This window comes from Lemur catta, chromosome 15, assembly GCF_020740605.2.
Source record: "Lemur catta isolate mLemCat1 chromosome 15, mLemCat1.pri, whole genome shotgun sequence".
Taxonomy (NCBI): Eukaryota; Metazoa; Chordata; class Mammalia; order Primates; family Lemuridae; genus Lemur; species Lemur catta.
This window is the reverse complement of record NC_059142.1, coordinates 36,481,308-36,503,881: the sequence shown is the minus strand read 5'-3', so window position 1 is coordinate 36,503,881 and position 22,574 is coordinate 36,481,308. Positions and strand designations below refer to the sequence as shown.

The 22,574-nt window shown below is 39.8% G+C and overlaps 1 protein-coding gene across 1 annotated transcript in view; it reads left to right on the top strand.

The window, feature by feature from the left end:
• Window positions 1-20,864, top strand: part of KPNB1 (karyopherin subunit beta 1) — a 28,349-nt gene extending 7,485 nt beyond the window's left edge. The window contains exons 5-22 of the mRNA XM_045526316.1: window positions 486-638; window positions 2,162-2,221; window positions 2,845-2,934; window positions 3,284-3,394; window positions 4,180-4,281; window positions 6,140-6,364; window positions 7,224-7,415; window positions 8,471-8,601; window positions 10,130-10,277; window positions 10,707-10,778; window positions 12,318-12,462; window positions 13,633-13,715; window positions 14,263-14,370; window positions 14,943-15,086; window positions 15,208-15,313; window positions 15,999-16,113; window positions 16,662-16,823; window positions 17,771-20,864. Coding sequence (XP_045382272.1) covers window positions 486-638; window positions 2,162-2,221; window positions 2,845-2,934; window positions 3,284-3,394; window positions 4,180-4,281; window positions 6,140-6,364; window positions 7,224-7,415; window positions 8,471-8,601; window positions 10,130-10,277; window positions 10,707-10,778; window positions 12,318-12,462; window positions 13,633-13,715; window positions 14,263-14,370; window positions 14,943-15,086; window positions 15,208-15,313; window positions 15,999-16,113; window positions 16,662-16,823; window position 17,771 — 2,148 coding nt within the window. The 3' untranslated portion in view covers window positions 17,772-20,864. The remainder of the gene's footprint in view (window positions 1-485; window positions 639-2,161; window positions 2,222-2,844; window positions 2,935-3,283; window positions 3,395-4,179; window positions 4,282-6,139; window positions 6,365-7,223; window positions 7,416-8,470; window positions 8,602-10,129; window positions 10,278-10,706; window positions 10,779-12,317; window positions 12,463-13,632; window positions 13,716-14,262; window positions 14,371-14,942; window positions 15,087-15,207; window positions 15,314-15,998; window positions 16,114-16,661; window positions 16,824-17,770) is intronic.
• The last annotated feature ends 1,710 nt before the right edge of the window (window positions 20,865-22,574 follow it).

Below are 22,574 nucleotides of genomic sequence, written 5' to 3'. Positions count from 1 at the left end.
CTGATTAAGCCAGGTGCAATAGCACGCCTGTAGTCCCCACTACTGAGGAGGCTGAGGCGAGAGGATCACTTGAGCCCAAGAGTTTAGTGGCACAGTGAACTATGATTACACCTGTGAATAGCCACTGCACTCCAGTCTGGGCAACATAGTGAGACCTTGTCTCTTTAAGAAAAAAAAAAAAAAAAAAAGACTGCTGATTAGTCCCTGAGTGCGTTATTGTTGTCCCTCCTTATCTGTGGAGCATTGGTTCTAGGACCTCCCCCTTAGATATCAAGATCCTTAGATGCTCAAGTTCCTTATATAAAATGGTGTAGTATTTATGTATAATCTAGGCACATCTTCCCATGTGCTTTCAATCATCTCTAGATTACTTATAATACATAATAGAATGTAAGTGCTATATAAATAGTTGATAAACTATATTGTTAAGGGAATAAGCAGGGTTGACTGGCTGTATATTCATTGTACTTCTCTGCTTGTCTTAGGACCCAGAGCAGCTACAGGATAAATCCAATGAGATTCTGACTGCCATAATCCAGGGGATGAGGAAAGAAGAGCCTAGTAATAATGTGAAGCTAGCTGCTACTAACGCACTCCTGAACTCATTGGAGTTCACCAAAGCAAATTTTGATAAAGAGGTAAGTCTTTTTGACAAAAAGATACAAGTTCAGAGGGTGTGAAATGAAAGAGTTAAATGAAATTTTGTGTTTTCTTTTTTAATTTAGAAAATACCACCTTATTTAAAGGCATTCATTTCCATTTTAGTTGAGATTTGTGTTGTGTGAGATAAGGCCATGGAGTAGGTGTTTGCCATCTTTCATGCTCTTGGGAATAATGTGATCTGAAGTGTTTCTAAGCTTAGGTTTTTCTTTTTGCAGTCCAAAGTGTGGGAATCTTTTGGGATTTAAAAAAATTACAGCAGTTGGTTTGTTTCATACTCCTTAGGAAGGTGCTTTTGAAAAACAATATATAAATGTTTTGCCTAAAAATACTTCCCCCTATTTATCTATTAATGTGGTAAAATATACATAATGTAAAGTTTACCATTTCAGTCATTTTTTCAGTCTGCAGTTAATATATTCACTTTGCTGTGGAACCAATCTCCAGAACTGTTTCATCTTGCAAAACTGAAACTCTGTACCCATTGAGCAACAACTCCCATTTCCCCTTCCCTCAGCCACTGGCAGCCGCTGTTTTACTTTCTGTTTCTATGAGTTTGAGTACTCTAAATACCTTACATAAATGGACTCATATACAGTATTTGTTGTTTTGTGACTGGCTTGTTTCACTTAGCTGTCCTCAAATTTCATCCATGTTGTAGCATGTGTCAGAATTTTCTTTTTAAGGCTGAATAATATCCCATTGTGTGTATATACCACATTTTGTTTATCAAGTCATCCTTTGATGGGAATTTGGGTTGCTTCTGCCTTTTGGCTATTGTGAGTAATGCTGCTGTGAACCTGGGCATACAAATCTGAGACTCCGCTTTTAATTCTTTTGGATATAGACCCACAAGTGGAATTGCTGGATCATATGGTCTGAAAGTATTTTTGTATATATGTTTGTTGACACTTTAGCTGGGCTTTTTGCCATTTCTTGGCCTTATAGTGGGGAGGTCTCAAGAGCAAACGGCAATTCTAATTGATTAAAAAATCAAGGTTTTCTTTTTGGATTTTGGAAGATTTAGGAGAGTAATAAATTTTCGTTATTCTGTTCTTTTTGTTAACCACATTTGATATGGATTTCCCACCTGAGAAAACAAATTTGGTGTCCAAAATAAAGCAGATGTTGTGAATTCTCTTACATTTTGGAGGAAATTGATTTTCCTACGTGTAGGTCTTTGTTTTTCTTTTAACCAACCATTTTTATTTAAACCTGTTGACTTATATTTTCCTGTCTGCTTTCTCCCTGAAGTCTTGTTAGTGAAGGCCATTTTGGAGATTAAAAGATTAGGGACCTCTTTAGAGGGGGGGTCATAAAGCAGACATTGAGGGTAAACTTTTTATGTCATGGGCTATTAACTATCTCAAGGAAAAGTTGCTTGATTGTACCACGATTGTGTGAGGCCTTGCAGGAGTGAGAGGTTTTCCTTGTAGAGAGAGTCTGGAAGTCTTCATGTGTAAAGTTTATACTCTCCTAATTATCTTCATTCTTCCTACAGTCTGAAAGGCACTTTATTATGCAGGTGGTCTGTGAAGCCACACAGTGTCCGGATACAAGGGTAAGTGTGAGATCATGTGAAAAATCTGTCTTACATCTTTCGTAGGAAATGACTACACTAACATAGAGTTTGAAATATTGGGAATCAGTTGACTTCAGAAATAAGGTTTGACTAATATTGTTATTAATAAGAATTTTTCCCCAATATTTTAGAGAAGAGGGAAGAGCAGTACTTGGAAAGTTAACATAATGGAAGTTGTCATCCTCTTTTAAAAGGTTTAGAGGAGCAATTGTTTCAATCACCTCTGCTACTTTATTGCCATAGGTTATTCACTTGAATAATATTGTTTTCAACTGTAGTCATTGAAACAGCTTTGCTATTACTGTAATCTAAAGCTGACCCTCCAAGCATGTAGAGTAACATCTTTAGGCTGAATAGCATTAGTGGGTTTAGCCCTACCATGGGTTCCACCCATGCCTTTAAAGCAGTAAAGAAGGAATGGAAAAATAAATAGGAAGGGACAATGAAAGAATTGAGAGGACAGATTGAATTTTGGGGAAATGACAACATTATCCGCATATACCTTGATTGATCCTTTAGATTATTGTCCCGTTTAAGTGAATCTGCTTTTGTCAGAGTGCATTGTTATTTTAGTAAACTATTTAATCTGTTCTTCATAAAAGGTACGAGTGGCTGCTTTACAGAATCTGGTGAAGATAATGTCCTTATATTATCAGTATATGGAGACATATATGGGTCCTGCTCTTTTTGCAGTAAGTATTTCTGTTTTATGTGATTTGAGCTTATAGCTAATCACAGAGCCCATCATTCTTAGTTGCTGTTTTGTCAGTTCTGCAATTTTTTACTTAATGTTATGAAATCAAGGAAATTCCTTGAGTCCAAGTGTTAGGTTCATCAGGCATGTGCCAAGAAAACTGGTGTTGTCCTTGTGTGGGTCAAAAGAGTGCATTTTGAAAATACGTTCCCTGTTTCTTTCATTACAGACCTTTAAAATAAGTTATATTTTTGGAAATTTAAAAGTCTTGCGTTAAAGAGGGGGGAGGGTTCTCACTTGAATCAGTACTTATTTGGAGTCTGAGGTGTCATATTTTTTCTCTTAAGATCACAATTGAAGCAATGAAAAGTGACATTGATGAAGTGGCCCTACAAGGGATAGAATTCTGGTCCAATGTTTGTGATGAGGAAATGGATTTAGCCATTGAAGCCTCAGAGGTGAGTGGGGGAGAGCATCCATACGTGGGAGAGCTGCTATTCTGATTAGGCTTTGGGACATGTCTTATTTATGGATATTTTTATTCTGGAAAAGCTTTATTCTGACTGGGCTTAGAGGGTATCTCCATTTGTAGAGATTTTGATTTTTCTGCTAGCCAAATCCCCTCATGAAGGAGACAGATCAGTAATAAGGCATCTCATGTTTTTGCCTATCAGTCCAGCATGATTTATTTTAAATACTGGCGGTACTATGAACACAAGGGGGCAGCAGGCTGTCAGTTTACCAAGGTGACACCTGATGCTGAATTATTTCCTTTCGGGAGTCCTAATGCAAGCCCAGGATGTAGAATTGATAGTTTACTAACTCTGGTGAAGGAATCAGATATGAGGAATCTTCTGCTCTTGGAATTTTTGAATTGAAGCTTTGTTTCCAGCCTTCTTTGTCTTTATGCATTTCAAAAAACAGTCTTATTTTTGGCATCCTTATGTAAACTTGGTGCATCTCTTGATCCAAAGAACACTTAGATGTCAGGTTGCCAATATTAATTGAACTTGTGGAAATAATGTAATAGTTAAGGTTGCCTTGGTCCTTTAAGGTAGGTGATATGTGTGGCTTTAAAAAAATCTCATTAGACTAAAAAGTGAGCACATACAAAGATCACATTGAATGTTATCCTTTGCCCTCATGTTTCTGTTACACACCCCTGGCCAGCTCTCTTTGGATGCCTCTTTAGTGTTATAGCTTGTTTGCTTTTGTCTAGAATGTGCTTTATGTTTCTCCTCAGGCAGCAGAACAAGGGCGGCCCCCTGAACATACCAGCAAGTTTTATGCCAAGGGAGCACTACAATATTTGGTTCCAATCCTCACACAGACACTAACTAAACAGGTGAGTTACCTTCCAAATCAAGCTAGATAATCTGTGCAACCTTACTAACGGTTGGTGGGTTTGCTGTGGAACAGTTTCTGTGAAGGAACTTGGCAGCCCATCAACTGTTTGATGTTCTATTGTAGATGACTCAGGAACAGCTGAGCTGGATCTGTAAGATCCCCCAGGCTCTGAGTTGTCTGGGAAGGAGAATTGTGTCTAAACATCTCAGATGCGTCTTGATCAGGAATGAGCCACATGCTGTTCTGATTTCCTGAGTGCTACATTGTCCAAACTCACAGAAGAGAGGTGCTCTATAAAAGTTGCAGTAAAGAAAGGTTGGAAGCAAAGATGTGATAGTTTTAGGTCACTCATCTCTGTTCTAATATCCAGGATATTTTTGTGAGTTCACAGGATATATGTTTTAAAATGCTTATGAGGTTGGATATGAGTTACTCAGATCGTAGCAAAGGACTCCAACCCATGAAAGAAACTCTTCCACTAATCCTTTATGATCATTAGCATGAATTATTACAATTCAGGAAAAAATAAAAGTGATAAGACTTCATGAAAATAAGGATCTAATGAGTAAATATAGAAGTTCTTTTATAAGAAGTATATCTCGGTTGCCATAGTTCTTTTAACTTTATGCATCACAGGTTTTCTTAATATGGTGCTTGGGAAGGTTCTGTCACCTCATCTCTCTGGTGCATGTGAAGTAACACCAAAGAGCTGACAGTGCTTTGAGGAAACAGTGCTGCAAAATTTCTTTGTACCCAGGAATGTAATTGTTTTTAGGGAAGTATATGACTCTGTTAATATAGCAGTTTCCAAAGATAAGTAGGGATAGGCTTGGTTCAAAATGGACCCGATGTTCCCTTAAATTTTCAGTTCGTCTTTCAGTTTTATGGTTGCTATTTTTATCTTTTGACTTAGTGTCTTTGCTTTTGTATATTTTTTGTTTTGCTTTTCTTGTCTGGGGACAAATCGTTCTTTATGTGATTTTTTTTTTTTTCTTTTCTTTTCTTTTTTTTGGAAGCATCAGGCAACTTGCCGTAAATTACTGTGTGGTGTGAATAGCTACAAGAAGGAAGATAGATCTGGATTCTAACTTAAGGGGAGCTATTAATGAAATTGTTTCTTTTTGGAACTTTTTATTGAACTATAGTAATTACTAGCACCTAGAAGACTCCTTCATGTCTTTTTCCTAGTCATTAACTCCCTCGCTTTCCTGACTTTTAACTCCATAGATTAATTTTGGTTGGTTTTGAACTTTATAGAGTCATATAGCATATACATTTTATTTTTGGAGGTAGAGTCTCACTCTGTCACACAGGCTAGAGTACAGTGGCAACTTCCATCTCCTGGGCCCAAGTGATCCTCCTGCCTCAGCCTCCCAAGTAGCTGGGACTACAGGCATGCACCACCACAGCTGGCTGATTTTTTCTATATATTTTCGTCCAGCTAATTTCTTTCTATTTTCAGTAGAGACGGGGGTCTCACTCTTGCTCAGGCTGGTCTTGAACTCCTGAGCTCAACCAATCCTTCCACCTTGGCCTCCCAGAATGCTAGGATTACAGGTGTGAGCCACCGCGCCTGGCCACATAAACTTGTTTGTTCTGCCTTTTACTCTGCGTGTTCGAGATTCATTTTTGTTGTTGCATGTAGATGAAATTTGTTCTTTGTTGTTGTATAGTACTAGGGGTAATCTTCCTCTATCTACATCTTTTTTAAGAAACACTGTGCTGTGATGAATCTTTGTGGAAGAGATATTTACTTCCCTGAAGCTTAAATTCTGAAGACATTTGGGATTATTCACAGGATCTTTTGAGTTAAAAATGATTCTTGAACAAAAACTTGTGCCGTATTCTTTCATTAGGATGAAAATGATGATGATGATGACTGGAACCCCTGCAAAGCAGCAGGGGTGTGCCTCATGCTTCTGGCCACTTGCTGTGAAGATGACATTGTCCCACATGTCCTCCCCTTCATTAAAGAACACATCAAGAACCCAGATTGGCGGTACCGGGATGCAGCAGTGATGGCTTTTGGCTGTATCTTGGAAGGACCAGAGCCCAATCAGCTCAAACCACTAGTTATACAGGTGAAGCCGGGGAATTTTTGGAGTGGAAAGTAGGGTATTGTTTGTTTGTTTAAAGTTTTTCCTTGAAAGTGTGCTTTTATTTTTTAAAAACTTTAGTCATCCACAAAGTTTATTTCTAGATAGCCATTTGCTGTCACTGAGAGTAAAACATATTTCTTGGCTTTTTAAAAAATTACATAAGTCATGTGACCTAGAAACTTATGAAAAAATACAGAAAAGGCCAAAAAGAAAAAAATTATCTTTAATTTCATTGCCTAGGGATAACACCATTAGCTCAGTATTCTTGCAGTTTTTTTCCCTGTATGCATGTATTTGCAACAGGATGGAGATCTTACTGTGCAAGTCATCTTATAACTTGTTTTTCCCTTTAATGCTCTATTATAAACATTCCCCCATAATTTTTAATGATGGGATTATTTCCATCCTTTGGACAAAAATGACATTTATGTAATGAAAATATCCTTATGGAAATGTGTTTGTTTTGCTATTGTAAATGACACAAGAGTCCATTATAATTGAGTTTAATGTGTATAGAATTCAGTCTTTCAGGATATAGCCAGATGACATCGTAATCGTATTCTGGGATCACTACCTGAGTAATTCAATGCAGACTACTGAAAGCATTTTCACCAAATTTTTAATAAAGCTCTGTACTAGGCTTTGTTGAAGAAAGTATGACTTTTTCATATTTTACTTTTATTATTTTGATAGATATTTCACAAGCATGTCTTTTAAAATGGCAGAAGCATCTTAGTGGTGTTTTGAGTTAATTTATCCATCAGTATTTCCTTTTCTAATGTAGCATTTAACATGAATTTTGATTTTTGTTTTGTTTTGCTAATAACTGTTGTATTTTCAGGCTATGCCCACCCTAATAGAATTAATGAAAGACCCCAGTGTAGTTGTTCGAGATACAACTGCGTGGACTGTAGGCAGAATTTGTGAACTGCTCCCTGAAGCTGCCATCAATGATGTCTACTTGGCTCCCCTGCTGCAGTGTCTGATTGAGGGCCTCAGTGCTGAACCCAGAGTGGCTTCAAATGTGTGCTGGGTAAGGAATTTTCTTCCTGATAAGAAAAGGAGCTTGCCTGAGCCATTTGCAAGCAAGTAGGAGGTGTGGGAGAGAAATGGATCTACTTCACTGGAAAGCTTTTTCTGAATAGCATCTCCTTTCTAATTTCTTCAATTAAAATGTGGAGGAGATGCTAACTGCAGGAGTCAGCGGGAGCAGTTGACTCATGGTGACTGGTTCCTGAACCGCTTAGAACAGTCATGGTAACGCAGTGGGGAAACTATTTGGAGTTGGTTTTCTTTCTTGAGTTGCTTGGGGACAAGGAGTTTTGATTAAGGTGGAGGGTCATTGGGTATAGAAAGTACCATGGCTGAGAACGGGGCAAGAGGGAAGGAAGGTAGGTAAACTAAGTGCTGCATCAGTAAAGGCTCAGTGTAATTTATAAGGGACCTTTAGGGGAAGGCATAGAGAAGGAAATTCAAATAAGGAAAGAATGGGGTTAAGAACCTTTCTGTTAATGGAAACAAGAAATGAAATGGCAGATACTGGTGGTAGGTGAAAGTACTCAGCTGCTTAGAGAGTTGTGGGTAGATTATCAGACAAAACGAACAGAAAATAGTTAAAAAGATACTTGTAAAACGTCAAGTTGTCTTGAGATGACCTTAGCAGAAAAAGTTGGAAGTTCATTAACACTGCTCAAGGTATCTTAAGGAAAAATGAGGTAATCCTTGTTGTTGTTGTTGTTGTTGTTGTTGAGACAGAGTTTCACTCCATTTCCCTGGGTGGAGTGCAGTGGCATCATTGTAGCTTACTGCAACCTCCAATGCCTGAACTCCAAGCAGTCTTTCTGCCTCAGCCTCCCAGGTAGCTGGGGCTACAGATGGGCGCCACAACGCCCGACTGGGTTTTGTTTTATTTTTTTCCTTTTGGTAAAAACAGTGTCTTACTCTTGTTCAGGCTGGTCTTGGAACTCCTGAGCTCAAGCAGTCCTCCCACCTCAGACTCCCAGAGTGCTAGGATTACAGGCGTGAGCCACCCTGCTTGGCTGATGGTGTGGGATTCTTTTCAGGACTAATATTAAATCTGCATTTCAGGCTTTCTCCAGTCTGGCTGAAGCTGCTTATGAAGCTGCAGATGTTGCTGATGATCAGGAAGAACCAGCTACTTATTGCTTATCTTCTTCATTTGAACTTATAGTTCAGAAGCTCCTAGAGACCACAGACAGGTAACTGATACTCCATAGAAATGGGTGATGTCTTTGCATCCAACTCCTGTTGCCTGCTGTGTGGAAGATATCTAGCCTAATCATAGAAACGTACACTGAGACAAGACAAGCCTTTACCTGCTCTGGAGGAATTAAAATAATTCTATAGTAGATTGATTATTTGTTTAAATACAAGAGAGAAGGAAAGAGAGAGATGTAGACTATGCCTATCTTAGAATTATTTAGTTTATAATTAATGTCTGGAAGTAGTCTCATTTCTCTACTTCCTTTTAGAAAGTAATTCTGCAGTCCCTAACCCCCGTCTGTGGCCTGTTGGGGATTGCAGAGCTCCCCCACCATGGAAAAATAGTCTTCTGTGAAACTGGTCACTGGTGCCAAAAAGGTTGGGGACTGCTGTAGTAATTGATCTAGAGAGGTCCCTTCATCCATCTATCTATCTACCTACCTACCTACCTTCCTTTTCTTTCCTTTTTTTTTTTTTTTTTGCCAAGCCACCTGTAGCAGCAGACTTCATTTTTCAGTGTTGACAGTTAACAGGAGTATTTGATTATGGTATAAGACATGATGTTCATTCTGAATTTGATTGCAACATCAAATCATTAACTGTCATTTTTGATACAGGATAAAGAACTTGGGGTTAAACACAGCTGATTTAGAAACAGACTTTTGAAATTTTTGTTGTTGTTGTTTTGAGACAGAGTCTCACTCTGTCCCCCGGGGTAGAATGCCACGTCATCAGCCTAGTTCACAGCAACCTCAAACTCCTCGGCTCAAGCGATCCTCCTGCCTCAACCTCCTGAGTAGCTGGGACTACAGGCATGCACTACCATGCCTGGCTAATTTTTTCTATTTTTCGTTGTCTAGCTAATTTCTTTCTATTTTTAGTTGAAACGGGGTCTCGCTCTTGCTCAGGCTGGACTCAAACTCCTGACCTCAAGCAATCCTCCCACCTTGGTCTCCCAGAGTGCCAGGATTACAGACATGAGCTACCACGCCTGGCCTGAAATGTTGTTTAAAGAGATTATAAGTCGGGGATGACCTTTAATCATTCTTGTTTTGTGTCAGCTATACCTAAAGCCATGAGCAAAGTAGACCATGAGGAAGGGAGCTGGGTATAAAATCTTCCATTCTTAAATAGTTCATCCCCACTCCTCTGTTCGAGATTGTGTATAAAAACATCTCTTGGAGATGAATGAAGAAAATTAGGGTATCTTCATAGCCATTCAGGCAACCTCTTAAATTGTCCACATGGGTTCTTTACCATTTCAAACTATTTTTCTTGCTATCACTTTAGCCCATTTCCAAAAGGGGCATTCTAAATTGTAACCAAGTCTGAAGACTATAATGAATATAGCCGTTGGCTCAAAGGACTTTTTAAAATTTGTTTCTTGAATATGGTGTTGCCAAACTCAAACCAGATCTGTAGTCGTATCAGTTTCTGGGTTCTTATTTTTGGCCAGACAGTGTCTGTATTATTCTCTGTCGTTTCTCAGTTGAGGCTTTAAGAGTTTTGCTGTGTTCCCTATAGACCTGATGGACACCAGAACAACCTAAGGAGTTCTGCATATGAATCTCTAATGGAAATTGTGAAAAACAGTGCCAAGGATTGTTACCCTGCAGTTCAAAAAACTACTTTGGTCATCATGGAACGACTGCAACAGGTGCTTCAGATGGAGGTAAGCCTAAGAGTGCTCCTGGCTATTGGTGGGAACAGGCAGTACTTTTGACACATAGGTCTGTTTTCTAGACTATTCTCTGTTTTTGGTGTTTATATATTTTCTCAGAAAGATATAAAAATTACAACTTAGCATTCGTTTCTTTTAATTTTTATTTTTAATTTTTTTTTTCTTTCTGGAAACCAAAGATGCAGGCATAATTTTTTATTTCTTAATTTTTATTTTCTTTAATTTTTTTCTTTCTACAACTTAACATTTGTATTGCTTGTCACAGATGATTCATACATGCGTTCCAGTATATATATTATGTATGTTTTTTATTTACCTTCCTACATTAGCATTAGTAAAGGTTATTTAATGGTCCAGGCAACCACAGCAAAACTGCAAGGTTTTTATTTAGAACATTACGTTTTCTTCTTTTCCTCATAGTCACATATCCAGAGCACATCCGATAGGATCCAGTTCAATGATCTTCAGTCTTTACTCTGCGCAACTCTTCAGGTATGGTGGTGCCTATCACTTCTTAATAGTTCCAGGGAAGAGAATTCGTATCTCAGTATAAGTTCATGTACATGCAGAACTCTGAAATGGTATAGATAATGCTGGTCAGAAGCTGTTTTCAGAAGGCTTTGGTCTATGACTGATTGGGAGAGTAATTTCCTGCCTTCCTTTCTTGGTCTGTCCAGAAAATTCCAATTTGTCTTTTGCACAGTCCAGGGATGCAAACTACTCGGTATGTGATGATCCCTCCCAGCTGTACAGCTAGTTTGTGTTGGCAACGTTGTTTTGTTGTTGGTTTTATTGAAACAGGGTTTTGCTCTGTTGCAAGGGGGCTAGAGTGCAGTGGCAGCATAGCTCACTACAACCTCAAACTCCTGGGCTCAAGCAATTCTCCTGCCTCAGCCTCCCAAGTAGCTGGGACTACAGGCACATGCCATCATGCCCGGCTAAGTTTTATTTTTTGTAGTGTTGGGGTCTCGCTATTGCCCAGGCTGGTCTCCAACTCCTGGCCTCAAGTGATCCTCTCTAGTTGGCCTCCCAAAGTGCTGGGATTACAGGAGTGAGCCATCACACCCGGCCCTGTGTTGGCAGCTTTAGTCTTGGTTTTCATTAGGTTGTCCAAGCCTAGCTCAGTCAGATTCAGTTCCCAGCTATTGTTCACTTGGCTAAAAGTACAGCCTTGAGTTTCTACTATCATCTTTTGAAACATTTGCTATTGGAAGCTTTATTATCATTTATAATGCTTTGTATTCATAGTAGACTGTTGTTCTGAGGAGAGACTGAGAAAACTAAAATGAAATATCACTCTTCTTCACTCACGCAGTAGCTGAGGAGCTATTCCCTTAGAGCAGGAATACCCAGGAACTTTGTATCTGAAGCTTAAGGTACTGGATGTTAGTATTCAGTGACACTAGTTTATCTTATCTGTGAATTCTCTTCTCTTTTTACCCCAGACTTCATTGTTTAAAGCATGACTATTAGGAGGTCTTTCTTATCAGACAAAATATAGGAATGATTCAGTGAAATTAGTTGAAGCAAACAAAAGAGCAAGGAGGAAAGTTGGATGAGTATGCATTTAGAGAAGTCAGGTTGGCTTCATTTTATCAAGATTTTCTAGACCATCATGTGTAAATGGGTTAGGATACAGGAAGGTTTGCTTTTTGTTTCTTTCATGAATAAGAGCTCTAAAATGACATGACCTTTAAAGCTGAAGTAATTTAACTGTAAGGCTAGAATATGGAAGCTACCTACCAATGGATTTGTCAGACAGTAAGACAAAAATGAAATACAGAGGGCATGACTTTCTGCAAGATGGACAGTCAGCTCCCATTTGTTCTGAATTGAGAAACAAGAGATATTAAAGTGAAAGTTTTATTGCAGATGATTTGTACTGTCAAAGTTTTTGAGTATAAAAAGTACATTTGGACTTTACAAAAGAAAAAAGAATCAAGGGACTTAATTGATTTAAAAAGAAAAGGTGTAGCATTTTGATTGGAAGGTATGGAATTGACCAATCCTAAACTCTTGTCCGTTTCACAGAATGTTCTCCGGAAAGTGCAACATCAAGATGCTTTGCAGATCTCTGATGTGGTTATGGCCTCTCTGTTGAGGATGTTCCAAAGCACAGCTGGGTCTGGGGGAGTACAAGAAGATGCCTTGATGGCAGTTAGCACACTGGTGGAAGGTCAGTGAGCAGTAATGGGGCGGGGAATGTCTTTAAAATAACAGGAGTTTCTGACTACAGAAAGCATAGTCCTTTTACTGGGCATGAGTTAGTTCAAAGTTAGGTTGAACTTAAGTGTAAGTTTTTATAACTGCCTTGCCACTCTCCTTGTGGTAAGTGGGGAGCCAGTTTGCAACTGAGACTGCCAGTGCTGTTGAGAGGGGAAAACTGTTATTACATATCTCATGTTCATCAGGTTCCTTCTTACCCCCCTGCAAGTCGACTTGCTTTATTGACGTATGGCTCCTATCAAAGATGGAGAAAGCAAAAGTCTCTATTTTCTTTCCTGGCACTTGGTATCTCCTGGTTCAGTTTGTAATGCTTTGGACTCAGGTTGACAAATCTTGGGTGCCTGGTATGGGATGGAATAAAACATCAAGTGAGTTCTAGGATTTGATTTTTCTGATTGTTACACGTCAGGCTATGCAAAATTGCTTTGGGGAAGCCCTGTCTAACTTAAGACTCTTTGAAGGGCCATTGAAAAGCACTTTAGAAACTTGGAATGCCTCTTCAGGGGGTCACCTGTGAGAAGATTATTAAGGCCATTACCTGAGGATCACTCTTCTGCAGACCCAGACCTATTTCTGGCATAAATAACCTAGATCCAACTGGTCTGGCAACATGTGACCACCCTGAAAGGGCAAAGAAGTTAATTTTGGCTCCTGGAGTAGCTGATTTGGACCTGAAGCCCAGTGTTGCTTTTCCTGGCTGTGGCTTGTTAAGCCCTTGATGGGATTGCCTAAGGCCCCTGTTTGGAAGCTGGCCTGCACAGAGGACATGTTACAATCAGATGAGGGGGTGAACAAGAGGCTATATTGCTGGCTCAGCCAATTCAAAATTAACCTTGCCATTCCTTGAGGGCCATACCACTTTGTTGTTTCAGCCAGAGTAAAACCCTGTTCTGTGGAGAATTGGTCTTGTCTCTATAGCTTAAGAGTTAGGCCCTTCCAGCAGTAATAAATTTGGTTTATGTGAGACAGCCTTAATGTCTTCATGATGGGATCAGTAATTAATTCACACTGCACCCAGCCTGTTGAGTGAATACATTTTGGGAGAGCTAGGATGGGTTATTTTTACTCACCTCTGTTATTCTGTGGTGCCGTCTTTAGCTAATAGTTTGTTCCATTACAGTGTTGGGTGGTGAATTCCTCAAGTACATGGAGGCCTTTAAACCCTTCTTGGGCATTGGATTGAAAAATTATGCTGAGTACCAGGTAGGATTTACTTTTCAGAATATGTTTATATTCTCATACATACCCGCTGGTGCTGTAATATAGACAAAGTCGGGTTCCTATAGCCTAGGTAGTTTTCCCCTATGCATTGTCTTACAAGTCGAGCTACCTTACTCATTGCCTGTGCCTCGAATTGGAAGTGGTCAGTGGAAAACAAGATATTGGATGCACCAGAAAGAGGAGGACAAGATGACTATTTGCCTAGGCAGTATTAATGCAAAGGGAGCTGTAAAGTTGAGCTATCAGCACCCTGAAGAGCAAGGATATTCTTTTTTTTTAAACCACCCACTTCTGCCACCACCACCATCCTGGTTGGTTATTGTTTTTTTCTCTGTCCTTTCTTAATATCTCCGGTAGTCTTAGCTTTCTTCCTGTCGTATTGGTTGTTAAAAATTAATCTCAGCAGAGAAAGTGTTTTCTTCTTTGACTCTAGGTTCAAGTGATCGAGGCCCAACAGCTAGGTAAAAATAATGCCTTACCCACAGGTGGCCTTTTCTATTTGTGAGCTTGTCTCCTTGATTCTTGGCAGGTTTGTTTGGCAGCTGTGGGCTTAGTGGGAGACTTATGCCGTGCCCTGCAATCCAACATCATACCTTTCTGTGATGAGGTGATGCAGCTTCTGCTGGAGAATTTGGGGGTGAGTGTCTGCACACAGTCCAGTTAACCAGTCTTTGAAGAAATCATCAATTGTAAAGAAGTTAAACGTTAAGATCCATGATAGAGAGCTATAACTTCACAGGACATTGGCTGTGGGCTTATGAAAAGGGAATTGTTCATTTTCACAGATGACGCAAAAGAAAGATTGTAAGGTTAAAGGAATGTGTGCAGAATGTGTACTCTACTTTGGGTTTTGGTTTTTTTTTTTTTTTTAATGGTTAAAGTACAAAGGAACAGTAAATATAGACGTTCCTCACTTATGGGGTTAGGTCCCGCAAACCCATTGTAAATAAAAAAAAAATTAAAAAACTAGTGGGGTACAGTGGCACACACTGTTAACTTTGGAGTCTGAGGTGGGAGGATCGCTTGAGCCCAGGATCACCGTGATCACGCCACTACGCTCCAGCCTGGACAATGGAGCAAGACTCTTATCTCTAAGAAAAATTAAAATGAAATAAAATAAGCAGTCGCTTATTACAAATGAAAGTTTCCTGAGTCTTTGGGCCAAATTTTGACTTCTATTAATTCACTTTTCCTTTTCTTCCTTGTCAGAATGAGAATGTCCACAGGTCTGTGAAGCCACAGATTCTGTCAGTGTTTGGTGATATTGCCCTTGCTATTGGTGGAGAGTTTAAAAAATACTTAGAGGTTGTATTGAATACTCTTCAACAGGCCTCCCAAGCCCAGGTGGACAAGGTAAGCTTAAAGCCATCTTGCTATTAGTAAGTCCAGCTCTAAGTAGAGGAGAGGGACTATTGCCAAACATACAACTAAAGGTGATCAGTATGATGGAGGTTCTATTCTTTGTCTCTTACAGTCAGACTATGACATGGTGGATTATCTGAATGAGCTAAGGGAAGGCTGCTTGGAAGCCTATACCGGAATCGTCCAGGGATTGAAGGGTGATCAGGAGAACGTACACCGTTGAGTATATAACCCAATTCCCTAAGTCCACTGGCCAGTGTGCACTTTGCAAGATGGGCTGTGTCTGTCATTCTGTAGCTCACTTGTGAACTAGCACCTGTTGCTTAAAGGAGGGAGAAAGGGGAGCAGTGCCCTAATGAGATGAAGCGTGGCTTGGGAGAGGCTATGACTTTATTGTTTTTGCTTCCCCTTCTTCTGCTTCTTAGTCTCAAGTTTCTTGAGTATTGCAAGGGATGGGATCCAGCAGGGCTGTTGGAAAAAACTACAGCAGAAGTGCTGATTGCTTTCAATACTAACCAGGAGTGGCAGTTGTTGAGCACCCTCCCAGCCCCCAAAGCTGAATTGGAGAATTGGGGAATCAGAATTCTTTGTCACCTGGTGTTTCTATTACTAATTAGGGAAATATTTGTGCTTTTACCCCTTTGACATCACTGACTCAAGAAAAAGTTCCATTTGTTTCTTCTATATTATATCTGCTTATAGGAAGAGGAATATTTGTGTTTTCTGTTGACTTGAAGAATGACATTTTAATATGAGGAAGAATAATTTGATATGACTGTATGCAACTGGTTATCCAGCTTGAACCTCATTGATATGGGTAGAATAGTTGGAAATTTTGAAAAGGGGTGTAGTCCTACCAAAATTGGGACAACTTCTTTTCATCAAACCTTCTCTCTTTTATAGCGGATGTGATGCTGGTACAACCCCGAGTAGAATTTATTCTGTCTTTCATTGACCACATTGCTGGGGATGAAGATCATACAGATGGAGTAGTAGCTTGTGCCGCTGGACTAATAGGGTAAGTAGTACCCTCCTTCCAAGAGATGGATGGAACTTCTCATGGAAAATGAGAATACATGTAGTAAAGAATTTTGAGAGTAATGTGAATGGTAACAACCCGCTTCTTTGGCACAGAGGAGGTTTCTTTGTAGAGCCCGTATCGTCTTATTTTCAGTGCTCACAAATAAGTCATTCTAGACCCTCTAGGTCTCTGTAATTTCACCCCCCTAAACTCTAATGTTGGCCAGCAAATTGCCTCTTTTTAGCATCTTGTACCGAAGGTTTCTGAGGCATCATTTAGAAAAAAGAATATTGGTCTTGAGCTGGGAAGACATGGATACTAGTTCTGATTTTTACCATGAATTAGCTGTTTAACCTTGGGTAAGTTATTTTACCTCTTTAGACTTAATTTTAGGTCTCTTCTAGACCTGTTAGAAGCAGGTGTTAGACTTATCTCTAAAATTGGCCAAGAAACCCATAGCTAGCTTAGCACTGGTTTGGAAGGCTTAAAACATGATACTGGTATGGGGCCAGGAGCTCATTCACAAGTGTGTTTATTTTGCACAGGGACTTATGTACAGCATTTGGGAAGGATGTACTGAAATTAGTAGAAGCTAGGCCAATGATCCATGAATTGTTAACTGAAGGACGGAGATCGAAGACTAACAAGGCAAAAACGCTTGCTACATGGGCAACAAAAGAACTGAGGAAACTGAAGAACCAAGCTTGGTTAGTACTTGTTTCTACTATCTTCTTTCTTCTACTTGCTTGGAGAGGAAATAACATTTTCTTTAGGCTGTTTTTGCAAGGGCTGCCTTCTGGTATTTGGCTTGCAGTCTTTCTCATATAGGTGCTTCTGAGTCAGGCTTTTGTTCTCCAGCCTTGTACTAGTGGAAGAGTCAGTCAACGTCAGTCTTTTCTTGAGCCAAATATTTGATTCTTCATGGTGATGGAGAACAGAATTTATATAAATGGAATTCACTAAAATTCCCAGGAAATTTTGGGTCCTCAATAATAAAATCATCAATAATGGCATTTTCCTCTAATTCTCATTCTCTGTCTCTTTTTTTTTGACAGGGTCTTGCTCTGTTGCCCGGGTTAGAGTGCAGTGGTATCATCATATCTCACTGCAACCTCAAACTCCTGGGCTCAAGCCTCCCAAGTAGCTGAGACTATAGGCACATGCTACCATGTCCGGCTAATTTTTTTTATTTTTGATAGAGACGAGGTCTCACCACATTGCTCAGGCAGGTTTTGAACTCCTGGCCTCAAGTGATCCTCTCACCTTGGCATCCCTAAGTGCTGGGATTACAGGCGTGAGCCACCTTGCCCAGCTTCTCTTCTTTCTTTAGGTATTACTTAGCTCTACAGAAGATACCCAAAGTAAAAGTTGTCTGACCCCTGCTTTGAAATGTAGTTTTAATTTATTTTCTTCTTAACTATTATCTTACTCCACAGATCTCAGTAAATTTGGCTCTTTTGGGTTTCCCTCCCACCCTCAGGTAGGTGTTAGAGTAGGTTAATGGCACATTGGAAGAGAAGAAAGATCTTCGTTCTTGAAAAGTTGACAAATTCAGTTTAGGCCTAGGAGCACATAATTATAGGAATCAGGCATTTGGCACTACTGGATATATGTGATCTCAATGATTGAACTTTTTTTTCTCATCTGTTTTTAGATCTGTTACCATTGGGATGATAACCTGAGGACCCCCACTGGAAATCTCCAATCTTTTGAAAAACCCGGAAGTGAGGAGTGTGCACGGATGCTGAATGTTTGGGAATGAGAGGATGAGTGAGTGAGGCTTGAAAACACACCACATTGAAAATCCTGCCACAGCAGCAGCCGCAGCCGCCAACAGCAGCGCTGTTAGTGAGCTAAGTAAGCACTGACTTCATAGAAAACCATAACATCGGCCATCTTGGAAAACAGAAAAACAGTGGATTTACTGGCTTATAAAAAAGAAAAGAAAAAGAAAGAAAGCTGTCTCTTCCCAGGAGAGGCTAGAATTAGCTTTTCTGTCTTTTGGCCGGTGCCGAGTGGAGTGACTGGTTTGGGAGAGGAGGAGGGAACTGGGTTCAGCTGTGGTGCTTTGTTGTAAAAGGCAACCTGGCCTTTGCTACTGAGGAGAAAGATGGAGCCTGGGTCTCAAGCCCCCCTTCGCTGTACCTTTGCCGCACGGTACTGTATGCTTGCCGGCTAGAAGGAGGGTGCGGGGTTTTTTAAAGTCTGAGAATGAATGTGTGTGAGTGAGGCGGTATCCACATTCTCAACTTCAAGTCATTGCAGTTTCTTTTTCCCAGAAAACAATGGGTTAGATGTTGCATTTCATAAAACTAACTGAAGTTCTGTCTACTGATGCAGCACAAGAGATGTAAAAAAAAAACAAAAAAAAAGGAAAGATGCTCTTTAGGTTTTGTTTTGTTTTGTTTTTTAATTATTCTAGGGAAAACACTGACGAATGGTCAGAGCTCCTATCCTGATCTTTTCATCAAGGCGCCTTTCCTAATAATATGGTTCAACTGTGAATGTAGAAGTGGGGGGGAGGGGGGAGAAAAAGAAAACTCTGGAGTTAGAGGATATAGAAAAATAAAAGTACAATTGTTACAAATAAAGAATGCAGACTTCAAAAAAAAAAGCCACAACCCAAACAAACCAAAATTTAAATACTCAGAATTGGCAGCACAAGAGAAAAGCTCTCTCCTGACTTAGATCGTGGCAGTCTGAACGCCCCCAGAAAATTGTGCCAAAGAATTTAGAAAACACATACAATAAAAGTAAATACACACGCGCACACGCACACACAGAAAACAGCAAACTTCAGGTAACTATTTTGGATTGCAAACAAGGATAAATTTAATGTTCAAACAATCTGATAAAATAACCATTTGGAAACTGCTTGGCCTTCTGTTCTCTTTTATTTGACTACAATGCGGTATTGGTCTCTTGCTGCACTTCAAAACCAACTAACCAACAAAACAAAACAAAAAACCATGTGTGTGTAAATATACACAACACACTAACTAGAACTCTTGTGATTAAAAATGGCACTTGAAAAAGGTTATATTTTTCCACTGAAGTTGAAGATTAATAAAATGGTGTCAAACATTCCCCTGGTCACACGCTTTAATATTTTTTTAGAAGTGTGATGTGGTGTGATTACCATAAATCAGACTTAATTATTTTCCCTTTTACAAGGGAATAAGGCACCCTGAATTTTAGAATCTTTCAGCAATAAGAAGGGATGTCGGTGAGCTTTGATTCCCTTTTGGTTTTGCAGTTACTAGGAGTTTTTGCTGGTATTTTGAATATGCTGCTTTCAGAAAAACGAAGGAAGTTTTTCAATTGCTTCCTGGTCTTTAGAGAACTAAAAAACAAGACCCTCATCCCCACTTTCATTTCCATTCTAGCAAAAAGTATGGGCTTATGTTTTTCTCCATCGCTTTGCATCTTCCCTCCCTGTCCAAGCCTTCCGTTCCTAAGTGGGATTGGCTCGGTTTTGCCCATCCATATGGCAGCATCTCTAATAGCTCTTGTACAGGGTATCAGATATTGTGCCTTTTGGTGCCAGGTTCAAAGTCAAGTGCCGATCTATGAACCAGTGTACAAAAAAAATCCAGGTGTTTGAAGGAGAGACGCTCCATTGTGAATAAAGAGCTAGCTCATACCAGCTCCTAAGCCCTATTAAGAAGAGGCCTGGTCCTCTAATGCCTTGTTTCCATTTCAGTTGTTCCTTGAGGGAGAGGATGATATACTAACCATTCCTGATGTTAGATAGGGTTGGGTCGGAGCTTAGGGAGGGGGCAGAAATATTGGGGAGAGAAAAAAAATCTGATCATTCCTCAGTGCTACCCATTTCTGTCCTGTGTGGGCTGCTTAGCTTAGACAGCAGGAGAATAAAGTACACCGAGAACCATAATGAAAAAACCTTCCGTGTGTTTTGTCATGTTTTGTTCCAGGGAAGCAGTTGACGAGTACTGTTACTAATGCTTTCTCCCAAATCCATTCAGTGATGGAGAGGAGGAAAATGGTCTGGTTGGATTGTGGTCTTGGTGCCTTGCAGTTACTCTGCACTGGTTATGCATTTAATCCTCCTCTTTTCTAGTTACCTTTGGCTAGTGGGTTTTTCATAGTCCAGGTATTTGTCCTTAAATCAATTGTACCACCTAACGCAACTGGGTGCAAAATGCATTCTGTCCACTCACTCTCTGGGCCTTCCCCACCCTAGTCTTGGGCACATTCCTTCAAGAATGTAGTTACCGTCTGCTTGGGAAGATGTCAGTGCAAATGTGAAGAAAATGGGCATCGGACTAGGCTTTGGTTTGCCACAAGTGGCAGCTGCCTATATCAGTTACACTTATTAATTTTGCTTTTCATTTTTCCCAGTTCCCTTCGCCCCCCCCCCCCCCGTTGAAATGTTGAAATTTTAGCTGTCAGAGGCAACTGTAATACTGCCTTAGGGACTTGTGGAGAAAGGGAGGGGACTTGCTCAGTGTAGTGTTTTAACTTTCAGAACCAAGCAATCTATTTACTCTTACTATTTAAGAAGTGTGTTAGTCCAACTTTTAAGAGAAATCCAAACTCCATCAGCTTTTGATAGCATCTTGGTTTTTGAAACTTCAATCTGTAATTGGCATTCAGAATGCCCTTGGCATGCCAGTCTGTGTGATGGCATTAAAGACCTGTAAAACACTTGAGCCCAACTTTATTAACCAAAACTGATACCACCACCTTTATCTTCTAAATAAAGTCCGCTTTATTTTTATTTTCAACATTTTGCTGCTTCATTTTTTTTTTGTTCCAGATGGTGTCGCCTCCGTGGAGGTGAAATGAATGGTTTGAAAGAAGCCAGAGAGTTTGGTGATAGGGGAGAGTGTGTCTGTGTGTCTGTGCATGTGTTGGGGAAAGAAAGGACACACGTGTCTTAAGAAAGGACTCCGCTTAGTATAATGTGAGATAGATGAGACAATTTCCTGCCAACAAGGTAGGGGGGGAGTATTGATTCTGAAGTAGTAGTGGAGACTGCCCTCTGTCTTATGCATATTTTTAAGCTAATGATCTGGTGTCTAATCTTTTTTACTTAGTTTGCTTCATGTATTTCATTTCTGCTTCCCTTTTCCCCCCAAGAAACTTGGAAAGAACACTACTAGTTTGGGATTTAAGAAACTAGATCCTTTCCTTCACTCTGCTGCTCATTATTAAAGTGGCACCTCCAGACTATTATAGTTCATGGAAATATGCACTTTCTTAGTTTATTTTGGGTAAGTAAAATGAGGCCTGACTTTTCCTATGTTATCCTCCATGTGGCCTTTCACCTGTTCTAATTGCACACCCCTGTCAAGAAGAAATTTTTGATCATGCAGCCAGGTGTGGTGGTGCTCCTGTAGTCTCAGCTATTTGGGATGCTGAGGCAGGAGTATTGCTTGAGGAGTTTGAGGCTGCATTGAGCTATGATTGTGCCACTGTCCTCCAACCTGAGCAACAGAGTACAAGTACCCTGTCTCTTTAAAAAAAAAAAAAAATTTTATCATGCATACCCTCAAGGTGTTTATATACTTTACTTGTACTACTGTACCCATATATTATGTAATCATAAGATAAAAATAGAAATTAAAAAGTGATTATATAAAATAAATATAGATATTCTAATATTTCTAAGCCCAATTTTGGAGATTACTGGGTTATAGAGAATAATTTATAATTCTTACAAAACTGTTAAATCTTGAGCAACAACAGTTGTTGCTCATTATCAAATGGCAGAGAAGAGGTACTACTCCCAAGGAAAACTCCCCATTACCATGTAGCTACTCTCTGACAAACCCTAAAAAATGTAGAATGCGAGGTTACAGTTCCACGTGGCCTCACCAAGGGTCCCAGCTTGACCTACCAGAAGTGAAAAGCAGTATACACTGAAAATTTTCTGTGTTACATTGTATCAATTCTCACAACCTTAACAGTCACTATTCCTGTTGTACTGATCAGGAAGTGGGGGCAGAAAGGTTCATCAAACCAAGGTCACTCAGAGCCAGAATTCAAACCGAGGTCTGTCGGACCCAAACAGGCTTTTCACACACTTGCCCCAGACAGATGCTGTGAGCTTCTTAGCAATACAAAACAAAGGTCCATGTCGTACATACTTAGGATATGCCATCCATTTCCTTCACAGCACTGTCTAAAAGTATATTTTAAATTTGTTGTTGACTTTGTTGCTGATTTTCCCCACTATAATGTAAGCTCCCTAATGCTGTGACTTTGGCTCTCTTATTAACTAGTGTTATGCCCAGCTTAGTGCCTGATATACAGTAGACCTCCAAATAAATATTTGTTGAACTAGTGACATGTCAGCACAGTTCAGAGAGTTTCTGCAATGGCACCACTTAGCCTTTGAAGGGCAGGGCATCCAGGAATGGAATGGCAGGGCTTCGGAAGACTTGAGCTCCTAGCTCTTCTCAGTTGCTGGATGATTTAAGACTAGCCTCTTA